Source organism: Macaca mulatta, chromosome 7 (assembly GCF_049350105.2).
Source record: "Macaca mulatta isolate MMU2019108-1 chromosome 7, T2T-MMU8v2.0, whole genome shotgun sequence".
In the NCBI taxonomy this organism is placed as follows: Eukaryota; Metazoa; Chordata; class Mammalia; order Primates; family Cercopithecidae; genus Macaca; species Macaca mulatta.
Window position 1 is genome coordinate 165,912,533 of NC_133412.1, and position 17,821 is coordinate 165,930,353.

General features: G+C 52.8%; 1 protein-coding gene across 5 annotated transcripts in view; it reads left to right on the forward strand.

Moving 5' to 3' along the window:
* RIN3 (Ras and Rab interactor 3) overlaps window positions 1–17,821 on the forward strand; it is a 183,844-nt gene that overhangs the window by 144,839 nt on the left and 21,184 nt on the right. For all 5 annotated transcript variants that reach the window (XM_015144395.3, XM_015144397.3, XM_015144396.3 and 2 more), the window contains 2 exons: window positions 884–2,374; window positions 8,393–8,701. In XM_015144395.3, the coding sequence (XP_014999881.3) occupies window positions 884–2,374; window positions 8,393–8,701 (1,800 nt within the window). The remainder of the gene's footprint in view (window positions 1–883; window positions 2,375–8,392; window positions 8,702–17,821) is intronic.

Below are 17,821 nucleotides of genomic sequence, written 5' to 3' on the forward strand. Positions count from 1 at the left end.
TGCGTCCTTCTTGCATATAATAACCATGGAGGCCAGGCCTGGTGGCTCACGCCTGTAATCCCAGTACTTTGGGAGGCTGAGGCGGGCGGATCACCAGGTCAGGAGATTGAGACCATCCTGGCTGACACGGTGAAACCCCGTCTCTACTAAAAATACAAAAAATTAGCCAGGCATGGTGGCGGGCATCTGTAGTCCCAGCTACTCGGGAGGCTGAGGCAGGAGAATGGCGTGAACCCGGGAGGCGGAGCTGGCAGTGAGCCAAGATCGCACCACTGCACTCCAGCCTGGGCGAGAGGGTGAGACTCTGTCTCAAAAAATAAAAATAAAAAAATAACCATGGGGGCCAAAATAGGCCCAGTGTTCCTTACTCCTCGCACGCCTGTGTTGTGTGCACCATTGTGACCCCACTTTAGGGATGACTAGACTGAGGCCCAGGAAGGTCAAGCCACCTGCCCCAGAGCACCCAGCCGGTTGGCCGCAGGAATTCCAGGCCTTCCATCCCTGGTGCCCTCACCATGCCTTCTCCATGGCTCCAGAGCACCGTGTTGTCACCCCACACCCTGTGTCATCAATGCCCTCCGAGGTGGGCTGTCACACCAAGGAAGAGAACTGAAGCTGAGCCTGTCACATTACCCCCGGCCCCACCCCACACTGCTGGGGAGGACCGAGTGGGGCTTCCCCTCTCGAGGCAGGAAGTGGTGGGAGAGGTTTAAAAGCGTCCAAGAGGGGAAAACAACTCGGAGTAGTGAAGCGAATGCCTTGAACAGCCCTCCCACGGCCCTGCCCCACCCCACCCGCGGACCCCGCCCACAGACCCTGCCCAGCACAGCAACACCTAGTCCCTGGCACAGACTGACCACCTGCCCCTCTCTTGCTTCCACAGGTTTCTGGGACTCCTCGCTGAATCCTCCACAAGAAAGAGGGAAGCCAGCAGAGCCTCCAAGAGACCAGGCCCCCGGATTCCCGCAAGTCTCCAGCCTCAGGCCCACAGCCCATGACGCAAACTGTGCCTGTGAAATCGAGCTGTCGGTGGGAAATGACCGCCTGTGGTTTGTGAATCCTATTTTCATCGAGGACTGCAGCAGCGCCCTGCCTACCGACCAACCACCTCTTGGAAGCTGCCCTGCACGCCCCTTGCCACCCACCTCTGATACTACCTCGCCCACCTCCAGGTGGGCCCCACGCCGCCCACCACCTCCTCCCCCAGTGCTGCCCCTGCAGCCCTCCAGCCCAGCCCAGCCCCCTCTGCTCCCTGCTTCTGCACCCGCCCCTGCCTGTCCTTTGCCCACCTCTCCCCCAGTGCCTGCCCCCGTCACACCCCATGCCCCAGGTCCCCCAGACCATCCGAGCCAGCCGCCTATGACGGCCTGTGAGAGACTCCCATGCCCCACTGCAGGCCTGGGCCCCCTCAGGGAGGAAGCGATGAAACCAGGGGCGGCCTCCAGTCCCTTGCAGCAGGCCTCCCCGCCGCCACTGCCTACGAAGAAGAACCTTCCCACTGCCCCTCCCAGACGCCGCGTTTCTGAGAGGGTGTCCTTAGAAGACCAAAGTCCGGGGATGGCAGCAGAGGGGGCCCAGCTCAGCCTGCCTCCCCAAGGGACCTCAGACAGCCCTGAGGACACGCCCCGGGGGAGCACGGAGCAAGGCCAGGACACAGAGGTGAAAGCCAGCGATCCTGACAGCATGCCGGAGCTGCCCAGGAAGGCCAAACAACCCCCAGTCCCACCCCCCAGGAAAAAACGGATCTCTCGACAACTGGCCTCGACCCTCCCAGCTCCCTTAGAGAACGCTGAGCTCTGCACACAGGCAATGGCCTTGGAGACACCCACGCCAGGTCCACCCAGAGAGGGCCAAAGCCCTGCTTCTCAGGCGGGGACTCAGCACCCTCAGGCCCAGGCCACTGCCCATTCCCAGAGCTCTTCAGAGTTCAAGGGCTCCCTGGCCTCCCTCTCAGATAGCTTGGGGGCGTCTGTCATGGCCACCGACCAGGACTCCTACTCCACTAGCAGCACGGAGGAGGAGCTGGAGCAGTTCAGCAGCCCCAGCGTGAAGAAGAAGCCCTCCATGATCCTGGGCAAGGCCCGGCACCGGCTGAGCTTTGCCAGTTTCAGCAGCATGTTCCACGCTTTCCTCTCCAACAACCGCAAGCTGTACAAGAAGGTGGTGGAGCTGGCGCAGGACAAGGCCTCGTACTTTGGCAGCCTGGTGCAGGACTATAAGGTGTACAGCCTGGAGATGATGGCGCGCCAGACCTCCAGCACGGAGATGCTGCAGGAGATTCGCACCATGATGACCCAGCTCAAGAGCTACCTGCTGCAGAGCACCGAGCTCAAGGCCCTGGTGGACCCCGCCCTGCACTCTGAGGAGGAGCTCGGTCAGTGCCCTGGGAGGAGGTGGCAGGGAGGAGAGGGCGGTGGGGCTTACAGACTCAGGAACCCCTTAGGACAAAAGAGGCCTATGCAGTGGACGCTGTTGGTGCCCACCCCCCATCCCTTCCTGGGCACCAGCAACTTTCTCCAGCTGCTGCAAGGTAGGCTGCTAATGGTGCCCGGCTCCCCTCTTTCCTAGAGAATTGACCTTGACTGTATAGGATCTATATTATCTGCACCCTCTCTTCCATCATCAGTGGCTCACTGCCAATTACTCCCTGCCATGGGGGGGATGAAGACTGGCCCCTTGGCCTCTAGCAGGACCACTGTGTGATGCAGTTGATGCTCCAGGGCCCGGCGAGACCTGGCTGAGGCTGAGAGTTCATCCTTGCTCAAGCTTGCTCTGCCTCTTCCCACTGCTCTCACTCCCTGTCTTCTGAGTCTCTTCAGTGAAATCACATGCACCCAGATCCCTCTTTCAGGCTCTGCTTTCAGGGAACCAACACAAAACAGCTCACTCCTCTGACCACCCCTTCTAAAGTAGCCCCCAGCCTTCCCCACCCTCACCAACCTTGAATCCAGTAATTATCAAAGCTTTTTCCGATTGTGGTTCACGGTGAGAAGTAGCTGTGAACAACCACACACCTACATATATTAAAAATATCAAGGCCTGGCACACTGGTTCAAGCCTATAATCCCAGCACTCTGGGAGGCCAAGGCAGGAGGATTGCTTGAGTCCAGGAGTTTAAGACCAGCCTGGGCAACATGGCAAAACCACGTCTCTAGAAAAAATACAAAAATTAGCCAGGCATGGAGGCGTGCTCCTGTGGTCCCAGGAGGCAGGAGGACTGCTTGAGCCCTGAAGGCCAAGGCTGCAAAGAACCAACGTCCCACCACTGTACTCCAGTCTGGGGGACACAGTGAAACCCTATCTCAAAAAGAAAATAACAGCTGGGCATGGTGGCTCACGCCTGTAATCTCAGCACTTTGGGAGGCTGAGGCGGGTAGATCACTTGAAGTCGGGAGTTCGAGACCAGCCTGGCCAACATGGTGAAACCCCGTCTCTACTAAAAATACAAAAATTAGCCAGGTGTGGTGGCACATGCCTGTAATCCCAGCTACTTGGGAGGCTGAGGCAGGAGAATCGCTTGAACCTGGAAGGCAGAGGTTGCAGTGAGCTGAGTTTGTGCCATTGCACTCCAGCCTGGGCAACAAGAGCAAAACTCTGTCTAAAATAAAAAAGAAAGAAAAGAAAAAAAATACATTCTGTCAGTTCACACTGCTGTGGCCAAAGTGGTTGCTAAACACTGAGCTGCTTCTGAGCTAGTTGGTAAATAGTTACTGCCCCAGCCGTCCCCTGGTATCTCTAAGCCTCTCTTTCCCCACCCAATAATGAAAGAGTTAGGTCTGGGTACGTAAGGGACACATGAGCCTCTGAACACAGTAGATTCGTAGTGAATGTTTCTTAGAAAAGGAGCTTCAGATGTTCCTTTCCCAGGGCTACTGGATTTTGCTAGCGGACTCCTGAAAACAAATAGGTTTTCGAGGCCACAAGATTCATGATGGCATTTCAGGTATGATGAGGGGTGATAGGATTGAGATCTGAGGCCAGTGCTGTGTGTGTGTCTGCACAGGGCCCTGTAAGCAGATAGTCGACAAAGAGTTATTGGGCACCCAACTCCGCATCAGCTGCTGGCTCAGATATAGAGATAGAAGTGAACAAAGCACTCAAAAAGTTTCAGCCTGTGGGGAGCTTACGGTCTAGCAGGGGTGACAGGCAAGAAGGATGAGTAGGGTTGGGTGCGGTGGCTCACGCCTGTAATCCCAGCATGTTGGGAGGTCGAGGCGGGTGGATCACCTAAGGTCAGGAGTTTGAGGCCAGCCTGGCCAACATGGTGAAACCCCGTTTCTACTAAAAATACAAAAAGTAGCCGGGTGTGGTGGCACGCACCTGTAATCCCAGCTACTCAAGAGGCTGAGGCAGGAGAATCACTTGAACCTGGGAGGCAGAGGTTGCAGTGAGCCCAGATTGTGCCACTGCACTCCAGCCTGGGCGACAGAGCAAGACTTTGTCTCAAAAAAATCAAAGTTAAAAAAAATAGAAAAATTAGCTGGGCACGGTGGCATGTGCCTGTAGTCCCAGTTACTCAGGTGGCTGAGGCACAAGAATTGCTTGAACCCAGGAGGCAGAGATTGCAATGAGCCAAGATCGTGCCACTGCACTTCAGCCTGGGCAACAGAAGGAGACTGTGTCTCAAGAAGAAAGAGAGAGAGAGAAAGACAGAGAGAGAGGAGTAAAGTATAAAGTGTAAGGAGACACATAAGTGAGCACATGTGGATGGAAGCGAGGTCAGGAGGCTGTTGGGGGGCAGGACCCCAAGGGCCTTGTGAGCCTCTCTATGGACCTCACGTCCAAGGGTGAGTGACCTCACTCACATGTGAACATCACTCTGGCCATCACGCCGAGTGGGAGCAGAGAGACTCAGACTTGGTATGAGGCTACTGTCACAGCCGAGGTGAGCAGTGAAGGTGGCTGGGACCAGGACAGAGGCAGCACAGATGGGGAAACATGGATGGACTCTGGGTCTGTTGTGAAGCTGGAGCCACAGGACTGACTGGAAGCTGGATGCGGGAGTGGGAGAGGGGAAGTAGGATGTGGACATGTGGACAGCATTGTTGTCCCTGGGAGGCCACAGTGTCCATCCTGCGGCAGGCACTGGGGAGGAGTCGAGGAGCTCAGTTTGGGACATGTGACACTGGAGATGCTTATTAGACACCAGGTGGGGAGGTCAAGCGGGTCATTGAGGGCTGAGTCTGCAGTTCTGGGGCTAAAGAGAGATGTCTGGGAACTGTCAGCACAAAAGGAGCCATGAGACTGGATGACATCATCTGGGTCTGAGACTGAGCCACAGGCACCGTGCAGACCAGGAGGGCATAGAAGGGCACGGAAGGACATGGAAGGACATGGAAAACTCCAAGTGGCCCAGAGGAAGCTGTGGCCAGCCCTGCCTTCCAGAGTTGGGGGAGTGTAAGAGCTGAGGCCCAAAGGGTCAGGAGTGCTAAGCTGTGGAAAGGGTGGTGGATGGACTTTCCTTCTGGAAAGGGATGACAGCGTGGACGAAGGCCAAGAGGTGGGGAATGAGGCTGGAGGATCACGGGCCATTCACACAGGCAGTGAAAGTCAGCCTGAGGATTTGGCCCAGAGGTGATGGAGCCCCTGAAGGGTGTGTGTGGAGGGCAGAGCAGAGGGGACAAAACGGGGACGGCTCAGGAGACTGCGGCCATGCAAGGCCTGTACCTGGTGGCCTTCAGCAGAGCAAAGGAGGTGGAGCACAGGCTGGACCTCTGCTGGAAACAGCAGGAATGACTCCAGCCTCAGGGCAGCTGGCTGGCAGGATACAGACACGCCATGGCTCCTGTTAAGGCCAGATCTGCCTCGGGCACCAAGATGCCAAGAGGTACTAGACTTGGAGTCTGTCCTGGCAGGTGATATGGCAGAGTGTCACCAGAGCCTGCCGTGGGCACTAATGTGTGGGGCAGAGAGGTTTCCAGGCAGTGAGAGGTGGCAGCTGAGCTGAGCCACCACGGACGGGAGGGCTGGAGCTACAGAGAGGAGAGAAGGGCCCTCCAGCAGGTGGGAACAGGGTCAGCATCCACAGCAACGGTGCCATTCCAGACACTGCACATGTCAGCCTCATGACTGCAAACCAGACCAGATGGGTTTGGCCATTGTCATGCCCAAGAAGCCACAGCTCAGAGAGGTCCAATGACCTGGCCATGAAGACAGAGCTGGTAGTAGAGCTGGACTTCAGACCCAGGCAGCCCAGCCCTTTCCATGAGCTGAGTCCTCTGCCTCTGCCTCTTCCTTCCGAGCTCTGCCCATGTGTGTGGCCAGTCAGACGGTGAAGGAGCTTAAACCACATAAAAAGGCCAGACAGGGCGGGGCATGGTGCCTCATACCTGTAGTCCCAGCACTTTGGGAGGCCAAGGAGGGCAGATCACCTGAGGTCAGGAGTTCAAGACCAGCCTGACCAACATGGTGAAACCCCATCTCTACAAAAAATACAAAAATTAGCCAGGCGTGGTGGTGGGCACCTGTAATCCCAGCTACTCAGGAGACTGAGGCAGGAGAATTGCTCGAAACCTGGGAGGTGGAGGTTGCAGTGAGCCAAGATCACACCACTACATTCCAGCCTAGACAACAGAACAAGACTCTGTCTCAAAAAAAAAGAAAAAAAAAAAAAAAGGCCAGCAGAACTCCACGCTTAGGGTGCTTCTGGTTTTATTAGGGAGACAAGTCACAAGAAACAATTGGATACAAAACAGTCCTAATGTGAGGCTGCGGAGGGCCTGAGTCTGGAGAGGAGGTGCTGGGAAGAGATCCTGCAGCTCTCAGATGTGAAGGGGCCGGGAGGGCGTGGGCACAGCCCTCTCATTTTGCAGTTCAGGAAACGGGCCCTGGGAGGGGAAGGGACATGGCCGAGGTCAGGCAGAAGCCCAGGACAGTGGGGAAGTGCAAGTCCCTGCTCCCAGGTCAACGCCCATTTGCACCCATCTCTACCTGCGGAGGCTCCAATGAGGTGGGGAGGTGGGGGGGAAGGAGGGTCAGGAACGGGGTGAGGGAGGTGAGGGAAGCCCTGTGTTCTGCTAAAAGGGAAGAGAGAGGCGGCAGCAAGGGACCCAGGATGGCCATGGGCCAGCCCCCAGGCCTGCGTGGCAGGGAAGGGCTGTCCGGGCCTCTATTGAGACCCAGCCCCGTGGGAGCATGAGTCCCTCCCTCCTCTCTCAGGGCTAGGGCAGCACAGGTGTCTCCCTACAGGAACAGGGCTTGGGACCTCCCCTTACTGAGCCTGTAACCGAGACCCATGCCCTAGAGACAGAGGAGGGTCAAAACAGCTTCCTAAGAATATGTTCCTCCAGTCACCCAAAGCAACTGGGCATCCCCTTGGTGTCAAGTAGACATGAGTTCACGTCCTTGTTCAACCCCCAACGCACCCCATGAGAGCCTAAGTTGGTCTGTCCTCAGAGTGGGGATCAGAGCACATATGCCTCAGAGCAGCTGCAAGATCAGGGCACCAACTCCTGCTCTGAGAGCTGATTGGGAATGCCTCTCTGATAGGACGACATTCGAACAGTGAAGGAGCCAGTCATGTGGATGACTGCGAGGCGACTGCGCCACACAAAGGGAACTGCAGGAGCAAAGGCCCTGGGGCAGGAGCAGGCCTGGCAGTTGGTAGAGCAGCCTGAGCATGGGGAGCAAGCAAAGCAGTGAATGAGAGGTTACAGGGCCCGATCACAGTGGGGCCTCATAGGCCGTGAGGAGGCTCTGGCTTTGATTTGATTGCATGGGAGATGGGGGCCATTGGAGGTTTCCAAACAGAAGAATGTTATGATCAAAGACGTCATAACAGGACAGCACCAGCTGCTGTGTTGACAAGAGACTATAAGGGCCAGGGCAAAAGCTGACTGACATAACCCCAGCAAGAGATAATGGTGGTAGCAACCCAGGTCAAGGTAGTAGCCATGGAAGTGATAAAAAAGTAAGGTTCTGGATATACTGTATTTTTGAGACTAGAGTCAAGTGGGTGTGGGAATTGGAAGGGAGATATTAAGAATAATTCCACCAATCATTTACGGGACATTCAGGCCATCAGCATACAGCTGCCCAGGTTGTACACTGTACAACTCCAGTGTGAGTATCGCCCTCTGAAGTTACGTACTCATAGTCAGCCCTGTGAAAGTTTGCTCTCTGCCAGGCCCTGTGAAAAGCATCAGGATGCAACGACTGGCTCCTGTGCCAGTGCCTTTCCAGTGTGGCTTTCTGTTGAATAAACTGTGCTCTCTCATGTGCCAGAACCACAGGGTATAACTTTTGGGGCTGTGAGTGTCCTTGCAGGTGCTGGAGCTGTGGATGTCCTCCCAGGGGCCAGGGGATGGGGATGGCTGTGCTGTTGGGCAACAGAACCAGGTGGCAGGATCCCAGCATCTGGTTTCCTCACCCTCGCTCTCTTGTTTACCTGCAGAAGCAATTGTAGAGTCCGCCTTGTACAAATGTGTCCTGAAGCCCCTGAAGGAAGCCATCAACTCATGCCTGCATGAGATCCACAGCAAGGATGGTTCGCTGCAGCAGCTCAAGGAGAACCAGCTAGTGATTCTGGCCACCACCACCACTGACCTAGGTGTGACCACCAGCGTGCCGGAGGTACCCATGATGGAGAAGATCCTGCAGAAGTTCGCCGGCATGCACAAGGCCTACTCACCTGAGAAGAAGATCTCCATCCTGCTCAAGACCTGCAAACTCATCTACGACTCCATGGCCCTCGGCAACCCAGGTCAGCGGGCAGCCGGGAGGGGTCTAGGCGAGGAGCTCTCTTTTTATGGGTCCATGACCCCACCCTGACAAGGACTCCGGAGCCCTTGGAAGGCCCCAGACTTTCTAGATTCAGAGCCCCCCTGGGGAGGAACTGGGTGTAGGTGGGGTGTAACTCCTGCGCCCTCTTGGAGTTACCTGGGGCCTGGGAGGAGAGCCATGATTGGCTGCTGCCTTGGAGGCAAGCGAGGAAGCCAGCCCACAGTTAATTTTGTGTGAATTAGGAAAAGCACTGTGTTAGTTTGCTAGGGCTGCAGAAACAATACCACAAGCTGAGTGGCTTAGCCAGCAGAAATATATATTGTCTCACAGTTTTGGAGGCTGGAAGGTTCAAGATCAAGGTGTGGGCGTGGCTGTGCTCCCACTAAAGATGCCAGGGAAGGTTATTTTCCTTCCGAGCTTCTGGTAGTTCCTTGGCTTGTGGCCACAGAACTCTGATCTTCACATGGCGTGCTTCCTGTGTGCATGTCTGTGTCCCAATTTCCTCTTTTTGTAAGAATGCCAGTCAGACTGGATTAGGGGCCCACCCTACTCCAGTATGACTTCATCTCAGCTAGTTACAGCTGCAACAACCCTGTTTCCAAATAAGGTCAGAGTCCTAGGTGCTGAGGGTTAAGACTTCAACATACAAATTTTGAGGGGACACAAGTCAACCCCTAACAGGTGCCTTAAACAATTAGCATTGATTTGATGCCTAAGTCCACGGGGCATGGACAACTGTCTGATCTGGGTCAGGTGTGCCTGAGCTTGGGTGGCTTATTCATGGATCTGTGATCAGAGGTGGGTCAGTTGGAGGCCAGATAGTCTGGGATGGCCTTGCCCACATGCTGGGTGGGTGGTTGGCTGTTGGCTGCTCTGGGATGGCCTTGCCCATATGCTGGGTAGTTCGTTGGCTGTTGGCTGGTCTGGGATGGACTTGCCCACATGCTGGGTGGTTGGTTGGCTGTTGGCTGGTCTGGGACGGCCTTGTTCATGTGCTGAGTGGTTGATGAGCTGTTGGCTGGTCTGGGATGGCCTTGCTCACGTGCTGAGTGGTTGATGAGCTGTTGGCTGGTCTGGGATGGGGATGACTGAGCCATGAGTTTCTCATCCTCCAGCAGGTTAGCACAGGGATGTACCCATGGCAGTAGCTGGGGCCCTAGAGAACAAGCAAAGCCTGCAAGGCCCAGTGAGGCCTGGCCCTGAACTGGCATGATGTTGCTCTGACACCTTTCATTGACTTGTTTAGGCACAAGAGACCATCCCAGACTCGAGGAGTGAGGAACATTTCCCCTCTTGATGGAAACAGTACAAAGGCATATTGTAAAGGGTGTGGATGTGGGAGAGGAATCCGTGGGACTATTTGTAATCATTTGACTGCAGTCCTCCAGGCAGACAAGAACAGGCATCACTGCACGATGGGGCACAGCTCAATGAAGAGAAAGCTGGCAGGATTCATCCCTTCAGCTGGTGCCCTTGTGCAGTGAGCAAACTGTGTACCTGGACACGGCTGCCATGGCAATAGAGTGGATGGATAGCCACCTCTGTAGACTCACAGACGTGGGTTCGAATTCCTGGTCTGTCACTTACTACCTATTTAAGCTTGAATGATTTACTTAACTCTTTAGAGCCCAATTTCCTCACCTGAGGAAGCTGCTTTACAGAGAGAGTAAAAGACCCTAAGACCCCTAATGGTTCGGAAGCCATACTCAGTCACTTGTGAGTATTAGAAACAATGTGTGTAAAATGGTGGCCTCCACACACAGCACCTGGCAGGCTCAACAAATGTGGCTGTGTTAAGAGAGGGATTCTCTTCATCTACCCTGGAGAAGGGCAGGCCAGTTTGGCCATAGACCAACAGAAAGCAATTGTGGGAGTGTGATTGGGGTATGGTGCCAGATCCCCTCACCCTAGAAACCTTTCCTCTCAGATCTGTACAGGCCACAATTCCGGGTTAGTCACATTTTTGTGGTAAACTGATTTGTGTCTTGCGACCGTGTGTTAGAATTGTGCTCCCCAGGCCAGGTGCAGTGGCTCACGCCTGTCATCCCAGCACTTTGGGAGGCTGAGGTGGGGGGATCACGAGGTCAGGAGTTCGAGACCAGCCTGGCCAACATGGTGAAACCCCATCTCTACTAAAAAATACAAAAATTAGCCGGGTATGGTGGCACATGCCTGTAATCCCAGCTACTCAGGAGGCTGAGGCAGGAGGATGGCTTGAACCCGGGAGGCAGAGGTTGCAGTGAGCCGAGATCGTGCCACAGCATTCCAGGCTGGGTGACAGAGCGAGACTCCGTCACACACACACACACACAAATAGAATTGTGTTCCCCAAAAGCAGACACCACGCCAGGGTGAACTCTGTATTAAGACTTTATCCTGATATTGGAGATGTGATGGGAAGAGAGAGGGTTGTAGTAGAAGCAGGATGTAGTGAAGGGTTTGTTTTCATACAGTGGGCATTAGCCTCAGAGGGAGGTCGGGTGTCTTGTGCAGCCTGGGGCCCAGAGAACAAGCCCAGGATGTAAACTCCGCAACTGAGTAACCTCCAGGAAAATCCCCAAAGAAGTAGGTGGGGGACAGTGGACAGCCTGCAGAGCCCAGCGCTCTTGGTGAGTTTGACCTGGTCAGCCCCAGAGGGCTGGGACTCAGGGAAAGAATCGAGTATGCCCTGCCAGGCGACATGAGACCAAGGGTTAAGACCCCCTCGTGGCCTGGCAAAGGGAGTCCAAGAATGAGCGGTGCCTTCTCAAGCCTTCTCGGAGAGAGGCAGTCCTGGCTGTCTCTGCAACAGCAGGCGTTGGAGAGGGAGGCAAGCTCAGAGGCGTCCTACACGGCATGCAGGGAAGCAGCAGTCAGACTGGATCAAGGCAGAAAGGAGACAGAGCCCCGGGGACCCTTTGCTGGGAACAGCCTCGGGGAGAGCAGGCAGGCTGGCCCTGGACCCTGCAGGGATCATGGAAGAGCAAGGTCCAGGCTTCCTTGCCGGCTCTGCCGCTTCTCAGCTTGTGGCTGTGTTAAAATGACTTAGGTGCTCAGCCACAGTTTTCTCTTATGTTCAACAGGCACAGCCACAACCACCTTGCAGGCCTGTCTTGAGGCTTAGAGGAGTCTGAAGTTTGCATGTTGCCCAGCAGTTGGCACTTAGTCACAATAGGTATTGATTGGTTTCAGTGCTGAATTTCTAATTAGGGAAATCGTTGCCTCTGGATTTGCTGGGCTTGGTGGTAAAGTCAGAGCCAAGGGTTTTATAGACCCTGAGACATGATCAGGGCGACAGCTTTGGGCTGGAAGGGGCAATTCCATTCTCGATGAGTCCCAGTTTATCCAGAAACCCCTAGCCTCCTGGAATTCTTTTTAAAACCCCGTGACTGAGCAGCAACATTCAAACACCATGATTTTTTTTTTTTAAACAGGGTCTCTTTCTGTTGCTCAGGCTTAAGTACAGTGGCACCACCCCCCAGGCTCAGGCAATCCTCCCACCTCAGCCTCCTGAGTAGCTGGGACTACAGGCATGCGCCACCACACCCAGCTAATTTTTGTATTTTTTGTAGAGACGGGGTTTCACCATGTTGCCCAGGCTGGTCTCAAACTCCTGAGCTCAAGCAATTTGCCTGCCTTGGCCTCCCGAAGTGCTGAGATTACAGGTGTGAGCCACCACATCCAGCCTGACTTTTTTAAATTGACAGATAAAATTGTATGTATTTACTGTGTACAACATGATGCTTTCAATATCTACATTGTGGAATGACTAAATCTATCTAATTAACATAGGCATCACCTCACATAGTTATCGTCCTTGTGAGAATCAAACACCGTGATTTTTGCTAACAATGAATTTGCTTTCTAAAAACTTACCAGAGAGCAGGGACTCGAGGAAGGAATGGCTAATTTTGAGGAGGGAGGAGGAGCAAGAAAGGCAGCTGCTGGAAAAGGTGACTGGTGTCACATGTGGTTGAATGGAGCAGAACCAGGTGCCTGCCATTTTCCATCCTCAGCAGGCAAGAGGGAGGGAGGCCGGAATCTCTGCAGATCCAGAAGCCAGGCTCAGTTGGGGAGACTCTGAGACATGAAGGTCAGGCCAGGGTCTCCCCCAGACACCAATGGGTTTCTTCTCAAGGAACAGAAAGAATGTTTCCCTCCCACCACTGGGTGAGCACTGGACTGGGAGCACCGTGACTCCCAATTTCATCTCAGAACCGGGCAGGCCAGGGCTGCTCCATTCGGAGCCTCAGCATCTTCATCTGGGTGGAATTAGGTTCTGCTCAAATGGGTTTGGGATTTGTCAACCCCAAATCCAAAGAGCAGAGGATTTGGGATTCATCCACAGTCCTGGGTTTGAACCCCAGCTTTGGTGCTATAGCCTTGAACATTAATCTCCCTGGACCTTTGTTTGTGTACAACATGAGGGCGAAACGCTTGTCATGTTGCGATGCAGGAGCTGGGACAGCACATGGGACAGCCTAGGTGCTCAAGGAGTTACTTCCCAAGACTCAGTTTTCCCACTCTTTTAATGGGGCTAGGAATGCCTCTCTCTGGGCTATTGTGGGGATCAAAGTTTATGAATGAGTGTTTAGATATTAGGATGCAGGAACAGCTGCCTCCCAGCCATGTTCCCAAAAATACAGAAGCTGAATGCAGTGGTTTTCAAGACAGATTCCACAAAGCACCCCAGGGGCCACCAAGGGGTCGAAAGACAAGCTGGGCCCCAAGCCAGCTCCACCCCAGACAACCCTGCTTGTACCTGTTTTACACGTGGGGTTCTGCAGGGGATTTTGTTTCAAAAAAAAGAGTTCTATTTTTTTACATTTCATTTGGAAATAATTTCAAACTTCAAAAACTCTAAGAATAGAAACAGTACATAGAAACAGGAACACCTGCAGACCCTTTGTGAATTGTTAACATCGGACCCCCTCCGCTTCATCATTTTCTTTCTCTGTCTACATACATAATGTTTTTTCTGAATGGTGTAAGGGTAAGTCACATACATCTGGGTCCTTTACCCCTAAACGCTTTCCTAGGTATTTTGTTGGTGTACGTATGTAAGATTACATAACTCTTACACAGCCACGGTACAGTTGTCCATTGCATACATTTATGTTAATACAATGTTTTTATCTAAACTTCCAGGTTGTCACTTGACTTAATAAGGTCCTTTTTAGAATTTACCCCTCATGTTCAGGATCTGGTGAAGGGTTCGATGTTGCATGTGCTTGTCATGTGTCTTTAACCTCCTTTAATTTGGAATATCTCATATTTGTTGCTGAATGATGGAAATACAATCTGAGGAATGCGTCATTAGGGAATTTCATTGTTGTGCAAACATTTTAGAGTGTACTCACACAAACCTAGATAGCATAGCCTACTATACCCCTGGGCTATATGGTATGGCCCATTGCCCCCAGGCTACCACCCTGTACAGCATGTGACTATGCTGAAAACTGCAGGCGGTTGTAGCTCAGTGGCAAGTATTTGTGTATCTGAACATATCTAAACGTAGAAAAGGTGCAGTAGAAGTCCAGCATTATGATCTTATGGAACCACTGTCATATATGTGGTCCATCGTTGACCAAAACTTCGTTATGCATTGCGTGACTGTATTTCCACAGCCTTTGTCTTTTTTTTTTTTTTTTTTTTTTTTTTGAGACGTAGTCTCGCTCTGTCGCCCAGGCTGGAGTGCAGTGGCGCTATCTCAACTCACTGCAAACTCCGCCTCCCGGGGTCCCACTATTCTCCTGCCTCAGCCTCCTGAGTAGCTGGGACTACAGGTACCCACCACTACACTCAGCTAATTTTTTTTTGTATTTTTAGTAGAGACAGGGTTTCACCGTGTTAGCCAGGATGGTCTTGATCTCCTGACCTCGTGATCCGCCCGCCTCAGTCTCCCAAAGTGCTGGGATTACAAGCGTTAGCCACCACGCCCAGCCTCTTTGTCTTTAATGATATTGATGTTTTTGAGGGATACTGGTTTTTTCCACCACCCCCACATTTTTGTTAATGAAAGTTCCTCATTCTGTGTTTGTCAGATGTTTCCTGATGATTAGATTGAGGTTATGCATTCTCAGCCAGATCCCAACTGACTTCAATTCTGACTTTGACATTCAGTAATTTTAGAACGAGGTCCCAGGCATTCAACTCACACCTCCCTCTGGCAGGTGATCCAGGCAACTGTGTAGTCTGTGGCCTTGCTACCCGAAGTGTGATCTGCAGCCCAGCAGCTCTTCATTGAGCCCTGGGAGCTGCGAGTGACCCCACAGAGAGGCAGACTCCAGCCCGAGTCCTGCCTACTTCCACCACTGACCTACTTCCTCCACCACTGACTGCTTTAAGCAAAAAACAGCCCTCCGTGTCCACCACTCCTGACTTCTGCCCTGCCCTAGCCTTGCCTCTAGCCTTCCCAGCTCCCTCACCTCCAGGGAAGATTCCTCACCCACCTGCCTCATTGCTGTGCTGCAGGCAACAGTAGCTTGATGTGGTACCTTCATGGCCCACTTGAAAGGGGAGTAAAATAGGGTGGGCCGCTGGCAAGACCTGTTGGAACAGTGAGGAAAGGGGTAAACATGGAGACACAAGATCTGAGTTAACTGGCCATGCTATCTTCTCCAGAAAGACAGGGCCAGGATTAAACCTAGTATAGCTCCCTCTAAAGCCTGTGCTCCCATCACCATGCCAGTGGCTGGCCTAGGAATGAACCCCAAGTTTCAGAATCCTGGTCGAATGTGTTTTCTCCTATCACAAATTTAGGATCCTGAGTTAGGCAGATTGGGGAGTTCATGGAAGCAAATGGCTTTGGATAAACTGGCCCTCCATCCTGGAATCAAGAGCAGACCGATTCTTCATGGACTTCATGAGGCTTGGTGAGAGCAGCCAGAACTTCTAGATTCATTTCTTCTATTACTTTGACAAAGAAGTCATTCCCACCTATTTGATGTCTAAGACTAGTCATTCAGGGCTGGTTCTGCTGCTGGGGAGAAACAGATTCAAGTCCAAGAAACCCTCCTTAAGATGGGAGGGGGAGAAAGAGGGTAGGGGTGCAGTTCGGGAACCTTCTAATGCGAATGCCGAGCAGGAGGCATCCCAAAGGGTACTGACGGCCTGAGGCTGCCTTTTCAGCTCCTTGAGTAGTCTGTGTAAACACCCTGATACCACCCATGTGACCTTCTGGAAACAGGGCCTGGCTCCTAACCCCAAGGGGATGGAGCACACTACTGACCATGTGGTGGGATGTGGGGGCCAATGGGGTGGTGATAGAGTCCCAGGTCCCTTGCCATCCACTTCCCTGGCAGAGACCACAAAGTCAAGAGTTCACAGCTAGTTTAGGCAAGGGCAGCCACAGAGGAATTAGATGGCAGGAGGGCTCTTGATGGGGACCCCAGGGGTATGGAATAATGGGCCTTGTGACATTGACTGGGGGTAGAGAGGACAGGCAGGGAGGTCAGGCTGTTGGTTTTCTTAAATCTATGTTTAAAAAAATTAAACTGGGTTAGGCGCGGTGCCTCACGCCTGTAATCCCAGCACTTTGGGAGGCCGAGGTGGGCGGATCATGAGGTCAGGAGTTGGAGACCAGCCTGACCAACATGGTGAAATCCCGTCTCTACTAAAAATACAAAACTTAGCCGGGCATGGTGGCGCACACCTGCAATCCCAGCTACTCAGGAGGCTGAGGCAGGAGAATCACTTGAACCCAGGAGGCAGAGGTTGCAGTGAGCCAAAATCACACCACTGCACTCCAGCCTGGGTGACAGAACAAGACTCCATCTCAAAAAAAAAAAAAAAAAAATTAAACTGACTTTTGATGATCAAAGTCACTCGTGCTTATTGTTGCAAATTGATCAATAGTATGTTGGTGAATTTCTTCCTAGTCTTTTTGAAATAACTACAGATAGGTAGATAGATAATTGGTTAAGAAAACATTTGCTGCTATAAACATTTGCTGCTATTTGATTAGCTAGATAAGCCCTCTCATCTCTAACTCAATAGAAGTGTATCTCTCACTCATATAAGTCTAATACATGGAAGAGGGTTGGAGGTGGAGGGCCATGCTCCATATGGTCATTCAGGGATCCATGCATAGGAAGACTTCCTAGGTCTCCCTAGAGATTGACATCCAGGTGACAGTAAGGGGGTGGGCATCTGAAAGAGAGCTTTCCTTCTCCAAAAGGTTGTGACTCACAACCTTGCTTTTTTACCCCACAACACAAATGGAGTGCAGGTCCCCTAAGATGTCATGTTCTGAGGCTTATAGGACACACTCCCCTCCTGTCTTTCATAATAATTGTGTCTGGCATTTACTGCTCCATGCTAATTACCTTCCATCTGTCTTGTCGTGTCATCCTCACAACCACTCCAGGGGATGTGGACACTGTGATTATCCCCGTTTTACAGCTGAGGAAGCTAAGGCTCAGTGAAGTTAAGTAGCACGCTTACGGTCACACCTGATGAGCAGGTGAGTGGTTGACCTGAGACTTGAACCCGCGTCCTTTGCTGAAACCCGGGACCCTCTGGCCTCTCCAGCCTGCCTCCCCAGGGCATCCTGAGGTAAGAGATGACCTCAGAAAGGACAGACACAAGTCATGGCTGAGTTTTGCAGTGCCTCCAACCTCATACCTTTTCAAGCCAGAGTAGGATTTTGTGTCTTCAGGCCTCAGAGCCCACAGCCTGCGTAGCTGACTGGCTTGTGGGCTGAGCTCTCTGAAGAGGAACCCAAGAAGCTGGAGTGTTTTCCTCAGGGACACAGTGTAGCTCAGAGCAGAACTGAGACTTAACCAGCATCTGTGCAAAGTGCAAGCAACCAAACAGGGTTGCTTCAAGGAGCTCAGTGGGAGAGAGGGGGCTGGGTTCTAATCTCATGACAGCCACAGACTTTACAAGTGACCTCCAGCCAACCATTTCTCTGCTGAGGCTTCAGTTCTTTCATCTGTGCAGCTGAAAGTTCAGACTAGATCAGTAGTTTTCAAACTATTTCCAGGAAACTCTCTAGGGGCCACAGACATAGCTGGGGACCACCTTGGAACAGTGGAGGGGCGTAGTTGAAAAGAGATGAGCAGGCCAGCCCTGCTGTCCCACCCTGAGTCAACCAGAGAAGCTGAACTGTGCATAAGGT